The sequence below is a fragment of the Girardinichthys multiradiatus genome, chromosome 8, assembly GCF_021462225.1.
Source record: "Girardinichthys multiradiatus isolate DD_20200921_A chromosome 8, DD_fGirMul_XY1, whole genome shotgun sequence".
NCBI lineage: Eukaryota > Metazoa > Chordata > Actinopteri > Cyprinodontiformes > Goodeidae > Girardinichthys > Girardinichthys multiradiatus.
In genome coordinates, this window is record NC_061801.1 from 31,125,853 (window position 1) to 31,143,941 (window position 18,089).

General features: G+C 40.7%; 1 protein-coding gene across 11 annotated transcripts in view; it reads left to right on the forward strand.

The window, feature by feature from the left end:
• LOC124873061 (sulfate anion transporter 1-like) overlaps positions 1-18,089 on the forward strand; it is a 45,286-nt gene that overhangs the window by 26,612 nt on the left and 585 nt on the right. For 6 of the 11 annotated variants that reach the window (XM_047373539.1, XM_047373540.1, XM_047373541.1 and 3 more), the window contains 5 exons: positions 1,236-1,482; positions 1,571-1,802; positions 2,115-2,298; positions 3,486-3,773; positions 4,032-6,888. In XM_047373539.1, coding sequence (XP_047229495.1) covers positions 1,236-1,482; positions 1,571-1,802; positions 2,115-2,298; positions 3,486-3,773; positions 4,032-4,595 — 1,515 coding nt within the window. In that variant the 3' untranslated portion in view covers positions 4,596-6,888. Of the gene's footprint in view, positions 1-1,235; positions 1,483-1,570; positions 1,803-2,114; positions 2,299-3,485; positions 3,774-4,031; positions 6,889-8,944; positions 10,403-10,639; positions 10,859-18,089 lie in introns of those variants that run through there. The other 5 variants (XM_047373545.1, XM_047373544.1, XR_007039429.1 and 2 more) reach the window with 4 other exon arrangements.

The following is an 18,089-nucleotide window of genomic DNA, read 5'->3' on the forward strand; positions in this document are numbered from 1 at the left end:
GAAGAACAGTCTACTCTGTTTCTTCGTGTTGGGTCTCCAGTCCAGTCTTTTATCCAGATAAACTCAGAGGCATTTATACTCCTCCACTACCAAATTGCATTATCACTGTCTATTTTCAAACAGCTGAATTTGTTTTCTTGGAAGACAGAAAAAAGTGCATTAGCCTTTTTTTAGCTGGTTGCTGGTAGGTGAGGGGGAGTGCTGCATTACTCTATGCTTCAAACACGCAGAGTAAATTCTGGACACACGGATACTTTCTCTGGCAGCTTATTAACCAGTACTGTAGAAATTGTACGACGGAACGTAGATGTACCAGAAGCATTAACATGCCTAAAAGAGGCATTGAGAGTGTCCCATAGGAGCAAATGTTTCATTATATGACTATTGTCTATGTTGTCTAAAGCTGCAATACTTTTTATTATTTGCTTGCCAAATAAATAATGGTCTGAGGCTCTCAAGTTTTCTGCAGATAAAGGAATAAAATCCAACCCAAATTTGCATTGATCTAAATGTAATGGGGAGTGTATTGTGTTAATTGAAGACTTTTACTATTTGGGTTTGGTCCTGTTGGTTTTCATAGCTACATTTTGGTTTGAACTATGACAAACACTGAAAGTCTATATAAACTACATTGCTTGTTGTTGACATTATCCATTATGTTAAAATTATATGCCAGGTCCATGCAAATGAGGATGAATGAAAGCTAATGAACAGCTCTTGGACAAAGGAGGGGAGAGTGATATATGTGCAAGAGTTTTACTACAACTCCAATAATGTTGGGACACTGTATAACATATAAATAAAAACAGAGTACAATCATTTGCAATTCCTATTCAACCTATATGTAAATGAGCACACTACAAAGACAAGATACTGTATGTTCAAACTGATAAATATATATATGTTTTTACCAAATAGTCACTCACTTTCAATTTGATCTTTCTAAAGCAAGCATTAATTTAAAATGTTCCAAACATTTTAAAAAAAAGCTGGGACACCACTTTGCGAGCAGCTGCGTAACCAAATAGTCCAACATTTTAAGAACAACGTTTCTCAATGTACAATTACAAGGAATTTAGGGATTTTATCTCCACAGACTACATGCTGCTTTAACTTTGTTTTTAAGCTTATATTCTGTAAAAACGGTACTTCTTTCATTTCTCAGCCTTAAGCATTAAAGATTATTCATGATGTTTACTTTCTTTGTCTCCTCTCTATCCTGTTTCCCGAAACAGATTTCGATGGCAGTGTTTCGGCTCGGATTCATCTCCGTCTACCTCTCGGCCCCCATGCTAGACGGGTTTGCCACCGGAGCTTCTTTCACCATCCTGACTGTGCAGGCTAAATTCCTGTTGGGTCTAAAGATACCTCGTCATCAGGGCTATGGGACAGTTGTCGTTACTTGGATTAACATCTTTGCCAACATTCACAAGACCAACCTGTGTGACCTCATCACAAGTGCCACATGCATCATAATTTTAGGTCATTCATCTGTACTTGCATCTCTCATTCTTAATTTTCTCTCTGTATTTTTTTTCAACATGGTATAATTCTATATATTTTATTATAGTGGTTGGGAAAGAGATCCAGGAGCGCTACAAGGATCGCTTAAAGATCCCCTTACCTACAGAGCTGGTAGTCGTGGCGGGAGCTACACTTGCCAGCCACTTTGGGGAATTCAATACCCGATACCATTCCAGTGTCTCCGGTCACATTCCCACAGGATTTATCCCACCTCAGGTCCCCGCGTTCAGTATGATGTCACGGGTGGCACTGGATGCCATTCCTATGGCTGTCATTAGGTAATGTGTAACCACCCTAACAGCATGTTTGATTACACACAGTTACAGTCTAGTGTCTATTACATTCTGGCTGAGAAAGCACATGTACTGCTTAATTTGACTTGAGTGCATTTTTAAATACATAAATCCAGGCATATTTCCAAAATTAGAAATGTTGTGTGGTAAACTAAATTTTCCTCCAAAGAGATTCAAACTTTAACTTTTTTTTTTACTCCAGAGTGACTTGCTGAATCCTTGTTACCAACAATTGAAAAGTTCTAATTAGATGGCAGAAAATAAACATAAATGTCATGATTATGGGATTTTTTGCAGTTTTGCCTTCACCGTGTCGCTATCTGAGATGTTCGCAAAGAAACACGGATATATCGTTCGTCCCAACCAGGAGATGGTGGCCATTGGACTCTGTAACATTGTCCCCTCCTTCTTTCACTGTTTCACCACGAGTGCTGCGCTGGCAAAAACAATGGTGAAGGATTCAACCGGATGCCAGACTCAGGTGAGTTTCAGGCCATGAAAAAAGTCAAACCCAGTGTGAATCTGTTTTCTCTTTGTGCCAGCTTGACCAAGGCCCAGAGGACAGGCAAATAAAACCACATATTGTATGGTGGGAATGCAATCAAATGGCTTGGATCCAAACTGAATATCAAGAAACTCAAATATGCAAGCCTAAATGTTTTGCCTTATTGCTCATTTTGGGTGACTAAAATTCTTTTTGGTTCATTTTTTTCCTTTTTTAAAATTAGAAGTTTGTTCAAATTATGATCCATTCCCCCCGACTCAGTAATACCAGTTCTGTAACCGGGCCATAATTTCTATAATATATTGGTAAAATGATCAGGTGTGCCAACAAATTTTGTGTTGTAATGTGCTTTCCTTATGATGCAGTTGTCCATTTGGATGACCCATTTGTGTCAAAGCTTTTATTTTCTTGGCAAATTGTTTTAGATGTACCTTCAATATTTACGCATATTTTTCTTATAATCATTGTAGCGATGAACGCAGCACTCTAGGCATCTGGAAACTCTACCAAAGTATGAATAACACTCCTGGAAGTTCAAAACTCTCTTCTTGATATCTTAGCTGATGTTTTTCCATGTTTTCCATTAGTCTGATTTAAGGTGAGGCAGTGAGAAAAAATTTTCTTTTTACACAGATTATGTAAATATCTGGCTTCAACTATATATTAAAAAAATTACTTTCTTAATGTCAAACACAGGTCTGACCGCAGGAAGTCATGATTTCAGATCCCTCTGCCATCTCACCTTGTTCTTATATGTGTATATTGTACATTGTAAATTTGTATATTCTGTAATGCAAAAACAGAACAAAGAGCAAAGTGTACCGGAGTCAAATTCCTTGTTTGTATGTACGAACTTGGCAATAAAGCTGATTCTGATTCTGATTAAGGCGTGCTTGTGTCTTGATGGTTGCATTAATGCATGATGCTTTTATTTTCAATATTAACGAATGAAATTGATGTTTTCGTGTGGTTTTAAATATCAAAGATGTCGATGCGGTTTCTTTTGGAATTATTAAAAAGACAGCCACATTGCTAAAAAAATGTTTAATACATGTTTTGATGATGTACTAACTTGGCGTTGAGATTTTGCATCTGTGTTTTTCAGAGCAATAGAAATAGTTCCTTTTAATCTTTTTGGCCTCCCTTATATTTTGTCCTTTCAGGTATCAAGTCTGATCAGCGCCCTGGTAGTCCTTCTTGTCCTCCTCTTCTTCGCTCCATACTTCCAAGCACTTCAGAAATGTGTCCTTGCTTGCATCATCATTGTAAGCCTTCGAGGAGCACTGAGGAAGTTCAGGGAAGTCCCGGCCAAGTGGCGAGCCAGCCGGACGGATGCCATTGTTTGGTTGGTAGCCATGTCAACCACTGCTCTGATCAGCGTGGAGCTGGGCTTGCTTGTTGGCATGGTTTTTTCAATGAGCTGCATCATCTATGAAACCCAGAATCCAAAGGTTAGTAAGCTGATGGAAATTCTCGACCATTATTCTCATCTCATCCAGGAACTCTTAGATGTTTCTGCTCCAAGGAACCCAAATCAAATGATTGTGTCAGAAGCAGAACTAAATTGCTGGTTGGATCAGGAATGCCTTCTAAAAGTTACCAGACATTGGCCCTCGAGGACAGAAGTTTAAAAACCCTGTACTAATCATTAAGGAGGACACATTTTCATAAGAATACCATAACTGCTATGATCTAATATTTGTTTTCAGGTCTCTCTCCTTGGCCGGGTCAACGACACCAATCTGTATGAGGACATAGAGGAGTACAAGAATCTCACAGCTCCAGGTAGGGTTAAGATCTTCCGTTTCCAGGCTCCTTTCTACTATGCCAATAAGAATGCTTTCCTCAGATCCCTCTACAAAGCTGTCGGAGTAGAACCTTTCTTGGAGTTGACTAAAAGAAAAAAGGCAGAGAAGAAGGACAAAATGCAAGCCAAGACAAATGGAGAGAAAACCAACTTTGATGTCTTTGTAGGGGTTGGCAAAAAAGAACTAGAGTTCCACACAATAGTTTTAGACTGCTCAGCCATCGCTTTCATTGACTCAACAGGCATGGCCACTTTCACAGCGCTGGTTAAGGAATATAAAGAGATCAGTGTAAGTGTGCTCCTTGCATGCTGCAACACCTCAGTCATCGATGCTCTCCAGAAGGGAGAGTTCTTTGGGAGGAATAACAAAGACACAAGTAGTCTGTTGTTTTATACAGTTCATGCTGCTGTTCTTCACGCAAACAGAGCAGCAGAAGAAAGTAAAGTGAAGGACTCTGTAATGTAGATTGACTGGAGGAAAAATTGTTTTCTCTTGTCTGTGTGCCTAAAAGGGTGTATTAAGAAGCTCTGAAAGTATACCCTGGAAACCCTGTCCATAAAACAAAGAGGTACCAAGAGAAGAAATAGCAAAGTGAAGAATATATAGAAATATTTTTTTTAATTTTATACCCTTGAGTAATGATCAACAATGCTTTTTTTGGAGCATTTTGAAGGTCCAAAGAGCTACTTTGTAAAGCCAGTAAATAAATAACCCAATGACCAATTGTATTTGAAAAATTCCTTTTAATGTTAAATTTATATTTTTCTGTATGACAAAAAGTTGAAAGTACAAATGGGGCAACAGTGGCTCAGGTAGTAGAGGTTCGTCCAGTAATCGGTGAGTAGCCGGTTGGAACCCCTGCTCTGTCCGTCTTACTTGTTGTGTCCTTTGGCAAGATACTTCACCCATTTTGACTGCTGTTGGTGATCCGATTGTATGGCAGCCTCACTTCTGTAAGTCTCGCCCAGTCCAGCTGTAGCTATAATGTAGCCTACCACAGTCAGTCTGTGAATGGGTGGATGACTGATTGTAGTGTAAAGTGCTTTTGGATCAAATCTATCAATGTGGCTTGGTTCACCAGGTTTTGACATTTGCTCTCCTTTAGTTTGCAGATTTTAATCTATTGGCTTCACTAAGGACTGAGCCAGTGGTGGTCTATTATGTAGCTTTCTCTCACAGAGTTTCTCTTCCCTTTCTGCACAAGGGAAAGGAGCTAAAAGCCTAACCAAACACATTCATTGCTACCCCAGAGAGTGCCTATGTATTATTTTTAGTTGCTTGGTGTACATGTGTACAAGATTTCCAGGAGGCCTAACTAGAACTGATTTAGAATTGCGTCAGGAATATTATCAGAGCATTAAAAGAGGCATTAAAACAGATAAAGCACTCCGACAAGTGTTTTTTGAAGTGTAGCTTTTTTAATTTAACTTCACCATTCATATGAATGTGATCAAGTAGACATGTGTGACTTTTGTTATTGATTGATGAGTTTTCCATAAACACTTATGTAAATATAAAAAGTTATTTAGACCCAAATCCACATAGACTTTACTCCTCACGGTCAGAGTCCAGACTTGTAGATTTAGCCACCACTTCCTGACGTGTCAACTGTCACTTTGGACTATAAATCATTTGTAAAAGGCTGGTTAAACTCTTCCTGACTAACGGAAAAGGTCAGGAGGATAAGTTTTACGTGACAAACAAGGATTCTGCTGATTTTAAGAGAACCTTGCCTTCAGAAAATGAGTCTGTGGAGCACACTTGCAACCTTGTTCTGAACAGGCAGCAGCAGCTGTAAAAACATGGTTTGAGCATTTTTTTGGTGCTTTTAAAATGTTTTGAGTTTTTACACAGCAGGTGATATCTCACATGCATTTTGTAAGATATTTTCAAACATTGTTTTTCTTAATCAAAAATGTTGTGACTAGCATAATAAGTTCAAACTGCTGTACTTTGGTTAAACTACTGTTTTTTCATTGTCTTTTATCCTGTTGAGGCCAAGACTGATTACTGATTATCTAACAGTAAAATGTGAAAAAGCTTTTATATAATGTAATGAAAACATGATCATAAATATAGACAGCGTTATCATTTATATAAATTAATAAGTAACCTAACTCTTCCATGCTTTCATTTAATTTAAATAATGACTGATTCTATTTTGACAAGTCTCATGGGTTGTAAGTGTGACTTTTTTTGTATAGCTATTCAGCTTTCAGAAACATTTTATATTTAGTATTTCAATTAAAATGACTCTTAAGTGAAGCATGTGTGTGCCTTTGCTTCATTATTAAAAGAGTATTTGATGTGAAGAAAAGAGTCACTATGTTGCAGTTTGAATCAAATATATCGACCAGCAGTGTTTCAAGTTGCCAATATGGCACGTTTGCAAGTTTAGAACATAAGTGAAAACATGTTTACAAGTACAGTCTGTTTGATGATCTTCATTTTTTTTTTTTTTTTTGGTTTACTCACAGCCCACTTGATATTTTCTCTTTTTCAAGCAATTCTTTGTGAACCTGAGAGATGGTTGAGTGTGAAAATCCCAGTTCCTAAAATACTCACACCAGCCCATTTGGCACCAACAGCCATATCCACTGTATTCCCCATTCTGGTGCTCAATTTAACATCAACAAGTCACATGTAAATGCCTAAATGCAATGAGCTGCTGCCTTTTGACTGGCTGAATCACATTATTTGTGTTAACAAGCAACTGAACAAATAAAAAGTAACTGTGGTCTGACTTAAGACTTTTGCACATTGTTGTATGGCACATTTGTTTCCATAAAAGAGTCAAAAGAAAAAGCTGGCCAAAAGCCTAAAGTACTTTGCAGTATTCGGTTTTACTATTTCAGTTTCAAGCCCGAACAATGTAGGCAGAAATCTTTCTATATAGAGAAAAAGGTTAAAGTAAATCTCAATAAAGGTTTTAGTGTGACATACATAAACAAATTAAACACGAGAATAATAATTAGGAAGGAACATACCACACTCACAATTTTTCCAATAATGCATTTAAAGCAGTCAGCTGTGCACAAGTAACCATTAGGCCCTGAGGTCAACCACAGTTAAGGACGTTGTAAGTCAACATAATCATCATACTTTCGAACATTGAAGTCATGTCTGGTGAAAGTCATTCCTCCTAACCACTACCATTTACGACTTCAAATTAAAAGACACAAGAAACTTTAGAAAATGGAAATAAATCTTCCAAAAAAGAAACACAATACATGTTTGCAGTTCATTGAAGCAATTTATATAGGTATATTGTAAGAGGTTCACCTCTTACTTGTTAACTGTAAACAAGCTGAGAAGAAGCTACTTGTGCATCTGTGCTTTCTATGATTTATACGCCTATGTGGCATATAATGTATGGCTGGCCTAATTACAACAACACACTGCTGTGCAGTGAGAGGCCGACATGTTTTACCAAGATGAGAAAGCCATGATTATAATTTTTGAAAAAAAAGCACCCCACTGAACTACTCAACTATCATCCTCAGACACATGTAAACTAGTTGTGATGTTTAGGACCAACCCAAGAACCGCCCAGGCTTAAGCATGTAATGAACTGGAAAATACAGGAAAACTAGTGTCAGAGTTCCCAGCTACACATAGTTTTTATATTGCCATTTACTGAGAGGGCAGTGACACAAAAAGAAGTCCCTGCTCTAACATTGACAACTTCAAGCTTGACCAAAACGTGTAGCTTCCTCATGGACAAGTCAAACACCTTCTGGAGAAACTTGTTATTGCTGGAGACCAAGTTGTGGTCGCATCATGCGGTGGAGCTGCCTTGTAGCATTGCATAAAGAAGATATAATAATGAAGGAAGATTGCCTCCAGATTCTTCAACTTAACCTGAAATCCAACACTAGATGGGGAAAACCTGGGCACTATCACATGTTTGAATAGGAAAAACCCGCTGAAATTGGTTATGAATGGATACAGTTGGCTAACAATAATCATCTAAATCGGCTTCCAAAGGCTCCAATATCTAACCTTGACCTCATTGAAAATTTGTCTAAAAAGACAATTTAAAGGAACATTTCTATTTCTGATTTTAAAAAACGAGTGGCCAGATTATCTGGCATAATTATTCCAGGACATCACTGATGGGTACAAAAAGTGTAAAGTCACAATGAATCTTGCTAAATCTTTATTTTGATCATGTGTTGAGTAGGCAAAATTCCCAATTAATTCAAAGTTGCATTTAATTCTCCTTTTAAAATTGACTAAAATTGTAGAATCATTCCATCCTGGAAAAAGAATGGTAAAGAATGGTAATGGTAAATAAATGACACTCCTGCCCTCAATGTGTTTATAGAAATCTTTTACAGGAACCCTACGCTCCAGTAGTTCACTGTTTTCATGTGAAATAATCAATTTTCAAGAAAATCTGGTTTCTTATTATGGAAACCAATTTTTTACACTACAACATTGTAGCCTTGTAGCATTGCATAAAGAAGATATAATAATGAAGGAGGATTGCCTCCAGATTCTTCAACTTCACCTGAAATCCAACACTAGATGGGGAAAACCTGGGCACTATCACATGTTTGAATAGGAAAATCCTGCTGAAATTGGTTATGAATGGATACAGTTGGCTAACAATAATTATCTAAATCGTTTTCCAAAGGCTCCAATATCTAACCTTGACCTCATTGAAAATTTGTCTAAAAAGACAATTTAAAGGAACACTTCTATTTCTAAACTTGGAACTTGGAGTACCTGAAATCAGCAAAACAGCTGAACCCCAGGAAGGCAAGGTGGGCTCTGTTTTTTGGTTGTTTTAATTTCTCCCTGTCTTACAGGCCAGGGAGTAAAAATGGCAAACCTGACCCCCTATCCCGGATTCAAGAGCCCGCAGAATCTTAGTCTATGGGTGAAGAGGAGTTTATCCTTCCTGAGCCCGTCAGGGTGTCGGTGTCCCGAGTTGAGGTGGAAAGGGAAGTCCAGGAGGCCATTAAGGATCTGCCTATCCCATCATCATGCCCACCGGACCGCTGTTTTTTCCTGAACGCCTTGTGCCAAAGGTACTGGAGTCTTGTCATTGCTCTCGTCTCGTTTGTCATCCTGGAATCAGTAGAACGATTCAGACAGTTCAAACTCAGTTTTGGTGGCCATCGCTTATTAAGGATGTCAAAGACTTTGTTTCTGCATGCACTCAATGTTGCCAGGCCAAGTCTTCTCGTCGCCCTCCTGCAGGGTTGTTGCACCCATTGCCCATTCCCCCTCGCCCGTGGTCACACATTGCTATGGACTTTGTAACAGGTTTACCGGTGTCAAATGGTCACTCTGTTCTACTGACCATAATTGACAGATTTTCTAAGATGCTTCATCCGGTGCCCCTGTAGAAGCTCCCGTCTGCAAAGGAGATGGGTGAGATACTGACCAAAGACGTTTTCAGGCTCCATGGAATTCCTATTGACATTGTTTCTGGTAGAGGAGTTTGGAAGAAGTTCTGTTCTTCATTGGGAATTTCTATCAGTCTCTCTTCAGGTTTTCATCCTCAGTCTGATGGCCAAACTGAGGGGGAAACCAAGAAGTGGAAACAAAACTTCGCATCTTATGTGAGTCAGACCCGACCAAGTGGTCACAAAATTTGCCCTGGGTTGAATTAGCCAATAAACTCTATGCAATCAAGTGCCACTGGTTTGTCCCAGTGGCACTTGATCTTTCCATGTTGTGTTTGGTTTCCAGCCACCCATGTTTTTGGTTCAGTGAGAGAAGCTAATGTCCCGTCCGCCCAAGCGGCTGCCCTAAGGTGCCAAAGAATATGGAGAAAGGCCAGGAGGTCGATGATCAGAATGTCACTGGTTCAGTCAAGAACGGCCAACCGGAGACGGACCCCTGCCCCTAAGTACCAGGTGGGGCAGAAAGTTTGGCTTTCCGCCAAGGACCTACCGTTAAGGGTAGAGTCCCGGAAATTGGCACCCCGATTTGTTGGACCTTTCCCAATTTCCAAGATCATCAACCCTGTCACTGTACGGCTGAGATTACCCAATTCCATGAGGTTTCACCCCAAGTTCCACGTTTCTCCGACTCGGGGCCCCACGAAGTTCAGATCATTGACCCTGTTTCTGTCCCCGGATAATTGAGCCAGGCTAGCCCTTGGATTATTCAGCCTAAAGTCACCTGTCTTTCTTACCTGCGCTGTGGAGATCACTGCCTGCCACCCACCGAGGTTTCCCCTCTGGGTTTCAAGGTCTACCCAAGACAAAAGCAGGTTAGTGACTTTTCTGATCCTTACAATATCTGGAGAAACTACAAGTCACTAATCCCTCTTTCTGTCCCAGTGATTCCCAGAAGCTGTGTGGAGTTTTACCTGAGTGACGTTTTCCTGTGGCTGAATAAACCTTTTAAATTTTCAGTACTGTGTCTGGCTGAATCTTGGGTCCGCTTGTTTCTGATCCGTAATAATTATATGAAAATGTATTGATATTAGTGGCCACTTTGGCCCACATTTATCCCCTAATGAATATTTGCTGTTAATAATGTCTCTCTAGGTGGTGGTTAGGGAAGTTTTCCTTGCTGGTTTTGACATGAATGAGGACTCTACTCCATCTCCTCATCAACACATCTAGATGTGCACCTCAAAAAGTGGGTCTCGGTCCAGCTGTTTGGTCCGGACCAGGGTTCGCTTGAGTGTATTCACACCTGCACAAAAGGTCCTAACCAAGGGGGAAACGAACTCCGGTCCGTTTAAAGCGGACCAAAAGTGGCAAGTATGAATACACCCAGAATCTCTTTGTAGCTCATCCCCAGCCTAAAATAAAACTCGATCAGACTATCACTGTCCATCCTGTTGTTTTGTTCCTTCGTATGTTTGAGAAAGTACTTTGTAAGCACGATTTAGTATTTTGTGCACGCACTATACTTTATATTTCACAGCCGCAAATTAATATTTCGAGTGCGTGAAATAGTGTTCAAGACTCCATCAGGTGGACTACGAAATTGAGGCACTTGACATCGCCCGGTACGGCGGAGCCGGGGTCCCACCCTGGAGCCAGGCCTGGTGTCAGAACTCGTCGGAGAGCGTCTGGTGGCCGGGTTGCTCCTGGCGGGACCTCTGTGGGCCCAACACCAGCAGGAGGAACCGTGAGGGACCGGTGCAAAGAGGATTGGGCGGTGGATGAAGGTGGAGACCTCAGCGGCCCGATCCCCGGATACTTAGACTGGCTCTAGGGACGTGGAATGTCACCTCGCTGGGGGGTAAAGAGCCTGAGCTTGAGCAGGAGGTCGAGTGATATCCATTAAAAATAGTCGGGCTTGCCTCCACGCACAGCGTGGGCTCTGGAACCCATCTCCTTGCAAGGGACGAGTCTCTTCTACTCTGGAGTGGCCCATGGGGAGAGGCGGCGGGCTGGGGTTGGTTTGCTTGTTGCCCTCCAGCTCAGCCATCTCGTGTTGGGGTTTACCCCAGTGGATGAGAGGGTTGCATCCCTGCGCCTTTGGGTTGGGTACAGGTCTCTGACTGTCGTTTCAGTGAAACCTGGAGAGGCGTGATCGGGAGGAATGGCCTCCCCGATTTGAATCTGAGTGGTGTTTTGTTATTGGACTTCTGTGCTAGTCACGGATTGTCCATAATGAACACCATGTTCAAACAGAAGGGTGTCCATCAGTGCACCTAGCACCAAGACACCCTAGGCAGGAGGTCAATGATCGACTTTGTTGTAGTATCATCAGACCTTCGGTCGCATATTTTGGACGCTCGGGTGAAGAGAGGGGCTGAGCTGTCCACTGATCACCACCTGGTGGTGAGTTGGATCCGCTGGAAGTGGAGAAAGCTGGACAGACTTGGCAGGCCCAAGCGCATACTGAGGGTCTGCTGGGAACGTCTGGCAGAGCCCATTTCCAGGGATGTATTCAACTCCCACCTCCGGGAGAGCTTTGACCAGATTCCGGTGGATGTTGGAGACGTAGAGACAGAGTGGACCATGTTCTCCGCATTTATTGTCGATTCTGCTCCCCGTAGCTGCCGCCATGAGGTCTGCGGTGCCTGTCACGGTGGCAATCCCCAAACCTGGTGGTGGACACCGGCTGTGGCAGAGGCAAAACTTCGGGCCTGGGAGGAGTTCGGTGAGGCCATGGAGAAGGACTACTGGTTGGCCTCGAAGCGATTCTGGCAATAGTCGAACCTCGGCTTTAGGAGGAGCAGTGTGGTTTTCGTCCCGGCCGTGGAACACTGGACCACCTCTATACGCTTTACAGGGTACTCGAGGCTCCATGGGAGTTTGCCCAAGCGGTCCACATGTGTTTTATGGACCTGGAGAAAGCATTCGACTGTGTCCTTCGTGATGCCCTGTGGGGGGTGCTCCAGGAGTATGGAATTGGGGGCCCTTTATTAAGGTCCATCCGGTCTCTGTACAAGCGGAGCAGGAGTTTGGTCCGCATTGCCGGCACTAAGTCGGACCTGTTCCCGGTGAATGCTGGACTCCGGCAGGGCTGCCCTTTGTCACCGGTCCTGTTCATAACTTTTATGGACAGGATTTCTAGACGCATCCAATGGCCGGAGAGGGTCTGGTTTGGGGGCTAGAGGATTTTGCCTCTTCTTGTCGCAGATGACTTGGTCCTGCTGGGCCTCTCTAGCCAAGACCTACAGCATGCGCTGGGGCGGTTCACAGCCGAGTGTGAAGTGGCTGGGATGAAGATCAGCTCCTCCAAGTCCGAGGCCATGGTTCTTGACCGGAAAAGGGTGGCTTGTCCTCTTCAGGTTGGAGTGGAATTCCTGCCTCAAGTGGAGGAGTTCAAGTATCTCTGGTTCCTGTTCACGAGTGAGGGAAGAATGGAGCGGGAGATCAACGGACGGACCGGTGCAGCTGCCGCAGTGATGGGGGCACTGTGCCGGTCCGTTGTGGTGAAGAGAGAGCTGAGCCGAAAAGTGAAGCTCTCAATTTACCGGTCGGTCTACGTTCCTACCCTCACCTATGGCCATGAACTTTGGGTCATGACCGAAAGAACGAGATCCCGGATACAAGCGGCTGAAATGAGCTTCCTCCGTAGGGTGGCCGGGCACTCCCTTAGAGATAGGGTGAGGAGCTCGGCCATCCGGGAGGGGCTCGGAGTAGAGTCGCTGCTCCTCCACATCGAGGAGCCAGTTGACGTGGCTTGGGCATCTATACCAGATGCATCCTGGATGCCTTCCTCGGGAGGAGGCCCAGGGGATAGCCCAGGACACGCTGGAGGGACTATGTCTCTCGGCTGGCCTGGGAACGCTTTGGGCTCCCCCCGGAGGAGATGTCTAGGGAGATGTCTGGGTGTCTCTGCTGAGTCTGCTGCCCCCGCGACCCGTTCCCGGATAATGCGGAAGACGACGATTACAAAATAGGGTTTTGTGCACAAGTTCCTGGGCTCCGTACCCTTTTGGGAGTTTGTTTGGCGATTTTGACCATAACAATGTTGAAATCCTACAGAAAACAAGTTTATAGAACAGTCAAATGGACACAGATTTTCTCTGATCATTTCTAGTATTTTACTTCTCATGACGGGTGAGGCACTGCCTCACATGCCTCCCCTGACTATACAACTTCAAATATCAAGTGCTGCCCTCTGATGTTCAAGAATAGAGACACACAATATATGTTGTCACAACCAAATTGTTTATTTTCTCGATTTATCTCATATTTTTTCTGATTTCAAATCTGCCTGAGGCAAAAGAACAGCTCTGAAACCCAAACCGTTTAGTTTTTAACACTCTTTATTTGTTCAAAAATATCTTTTCACAGAGGCACTGAGACAAATATTAATCTTGTCTCATTGGTCAGTGCTTTTTCATTCAAACACAAATGACCACAAGGAAACACAAACACACAAGAGATCATTCAAGTAAAAATAAGCAGTTTATGGGGAAATAGTTTTTTTTTTTTTTTTGGCAGCTGTCAATGCATCATAGTGCTGCAGTTTGCAGCCGTAAGGGCTTTTTATTGTGCACACATTTTCTTTTATAATAAATAAAATAGAAAAAAAAAACATTTCAATACTTTGTTCTAGTTTGTGAGAAACAGTGACAATATAGTGCAGTTACTCAAAGATAAGGCAAATGACGTAGGATTGAAAATGTGCAAAAAAACGTATGCCATTTATTACAATAACAGGTCTCATTTTGTTCAAGAAGGAAAACAATGAATCTATCCATTTTCTACTGGCCTTATTCAAGCTGCATCAAGAAAACGAACACGCTTTTTATAAAACAATCTAAAAGATTTTAGAGGCAGTAAAGTAAATTAAATTATTTCTCAAGATACATTTAACTTTTTCATATTTTAAAGGCCCAAATTATATAACCTGATGGGTCGCTAATGTGTGTGAGACTGTGAGTGGTCGTTCATTGTTGTGTTTTAAAATTTCTAGACAAAACATTTGTCAGAAAAAAAAGTTTTACAAACAACATGGGGAGGTGCATGAATGCCCCATATATATTTCTGTTTTTAGCTCATTTTTGTGAAATTGAAATGTCATCTACAGAGGACCAATGGTAAAGATTTCTATTAAAAAAACCTTAATATAAACTCATCTTTTATTGGGAAATTTAAAAAAAATACACTTTTGTTTACTGGAGGAGCCATGTAAACCCAGCATTTTTACTCTGCCCTGCTTCTAGGCTTGAGTCAGTCTGTCTACTCTACACATAATGTCCAATTTATGTGATTGCTTTAGTGTGATTGTTGTGGTGATTGTTTCCTCTGTTTCAGCTGCATTATGAAAACAAAAGTAAAAGAATAAATCGGATCTATAGCATCAAACGCTGGTTTGATTATCAGTGAGAACAGAGAGGGTGATCATTCTGCTCTGTGATTGAGTCTGTTGCTCTTGATTTAGCCTGAGAAAGTAGGTGTAAGTATAAAATAACAATATCAACTAAAGCAATGCTTTTATACGTATTGCAATCACTACTGATTTACTGTTCCACAGATAAAACATGATAGAGACACACAAATGCACCAAAAAAAACAACAAAAAAAAGGTTTGCAATCCAAATACTGTTGAACAATCAATGGGTTTGTGCACATGCACCGCCATTTTTTCCTACTAATCTTAATAATTTCTATTTTGACTAGGAGCCTGCTTAGCAGTTTTATTTTGCAGAACAGGCTTTTTCTGCTCTGTTTGCAAGTCTCTCACATGCAAATAGGTGAAAATGTTAATAACTAAAAGGAAAAGGCTGTCATTAATGTTATAGCCACCTAATGACACTGGAGGGATGAGAAAATGTTAGAATTTCCTAATCTATGTGAATTGAGACTCTTTTTTTTCTTTGAACCAACAGAAGCAAACAAGTAGCAAAATTATTTAACATCTTTACCAGCAAAACATAACATCTGGAATATGCAATAAGCCGCGTGGAATGTGCCAATCTTGGAAATCAATATCCGAGTAACGTTTTAAGCATCTGATAATTGACACTGGTGTTTTATAATGCATCCATTTAGCTCCAGTTGATTCAGTGCAGAATAGAACGACTGCAGGTAAAAACGAGATGGTAAAGGCATTAAAGTTCGGTGTTTCATTGATTAGATGTAACTATCTGGCATTTAAATTACAACATAAATACAATCCAATGAGTGACATGTATCCGGTTACACATAAAATCTAGAGCTAAAATACTGCTATGCACTATGAACACCAAGAACAAGAATTGCTATTTTTCCCCCCAAGTTCTTATAAAAATATCAGTATACAGAAAGATTAAAAAATGCAGGCAAAAGGCAGATTTCATGCAGGGAGTTATATCCGATTCACATGAATCCCTGATTTTTTTTTTTTAAACACAAACATACCAAACCATAAAATATGATGTCGTTAAAAAACATCACAGCTTAGTTTGTTTCTACAAAACTATGAACATTTCTGCATCATGCTTTGATCTAATGGTGAATTGCTTTTCTTTTTCTGCTCACTGTTCTGAAGACACAAGATACAATCATTTCATTCTCTAATACCTCTGTCAGGAGACTCTGCGTCAGCATTTAGTAATCGTCACTATCTATCAGTCAGCATCAACATCATGGGCATCTTGCATTTACAGTGAGGCAACAGCTGAAGGTTGTTTATGCCAATTTGATGCGTTGAGCCGAGGTTCACTTATCTGCCGCTGGTTCGGGCGAGACAGGGCCGGCTGTGTCTGAAGTCCATGATGTGCATGGCCGTCTGATGCCACCAGTAAAACATCAACACCACCAGTATGTGCCACAGCTGGTGGCTGGCGCCGACATAGTTCACCTGACCTGGAGGGAAAAACTGGATCTAAAAGCTGGAATTAAGATTAAAGGAAAACTCTCCGGCGAGAAAGCAAAAATGCAAGGGACATTAGTGGAAATATGAAAAACAAATCAACTTAAAAAAATTCATGAATAAATTAAGGCTGGAAATATTAAATGGCTCCAGTTTAGAAAGGCGTGTAATGTGGAAAATATTGAATCTTTAGACCAACTAAAATGAGAATGTTTAATGCTTCTAATATATAAACTGATGGTATAAACTCTGTCTGTATTGGAGTCAAAATTAAAGCTGGTTTATTCCACTGAAACACTAGAATTTGATTCAGTGCATATTGCACCAGCTCAGTGCAAGTCATCTCAAGGCACTCGGCAGATCAGAGATGTTATTGGAAAGACTTTTTCTTATAATGGAAAGTCAAATTAAAATCAAATTCATCGGTTCGCTGTTTTCAGTCTCAGTTAGTGATGTCTGACCAGTGAGGATTGAAAAAGTCCACATAAAGGCAATTATTTTACTGAATGGTATTGAGGTTGCTGACTACACTCAACTCTAGATCTCTACAGAGTTGGGTTTCTGGCGAGCCACACCACACAAACAGCACCATAAAAAGTAGTGTATTGATTTGTTTCACTAATAACAGCAGTCCAGTAGCCACAGCTTCTAAAAAAGGATAAATGACACAAACACTGTGAGCAAATATGGTTGTAAATCACAGCTCACAGATGATGCTGAAGATGGCATCAGATTTTTAGCTTTCTCCTTTTCAGCACCAAACTAAAGGGCTATTTCAATGTTTGTAAGGAATCTGGACTGTATTTGATATTCGGTTCAGAAACAAAAACTTATTCTACTTGCAAAAAAGAAAAAACCTAAAACAAAACAAAAGAGGCTTCTATTATCTGTTTTTTCACCTCTATTTTATTTTCTGTCCTCACAACCCAAACAGATGGCTGCTCTTACTGAGCCTGGTTCTGATGAAGGTTGCTTCCTGCTAAAAAGGGAGTGGTTCTTTTCTACTTTTGTGACATGATAATTTTTTTTAAACATGCTAAAATTCAAATATACACTAAATCCAACTGCATTACATTATAACATGGATTGGATTGGACTGTATGTAATTAGATCTGATGCTAAATATTCATGTTTTAACATTTCTGGCATATTCCTACTTGTAAAAAAGGCCAAACCTATTGTCCATTATTTTATTTGGCTGTAACCAAACATCTCAGCCCCTCCTGCATTGTTCATCATTGTTCTATTAATGCTTCACACCATTTTGTTAACCTCATAGCATAAATGCCTAAGTCATATTCGCCAAAATATGAGTTAGGCATTTATGCTATGAAGCTAACGATGTGGTGAATATGTTATAGCAGTAATATCTTTGTGTAGAAAATTATTCATTCACTTTGGCTTTGGAAATATGAAATAGGAAGTTTCCTTAGTAAGAATTGAAACGAAGTAAAAGCTTAAATGCAATGACATCTAGTGGTGATTTATTGAAAACACATTTTAATTGACTAAACACACTGACCTAGATTAAAGTTTGACTAATCCAACAGATTTGTGAAGTTTAATAATCTAGTGCGTCTGAATTACCGACAACGTGCTCCTAACAATTTCCAGTTAAATCTTTGATGATTTATGGTCTCAAAAGACCTTAATTCTCATCAGAGTACAGAGACATCAGAGTACAGAGAGACAAATGAAAGACAAGAAAAGCTCACCAGGAAAATA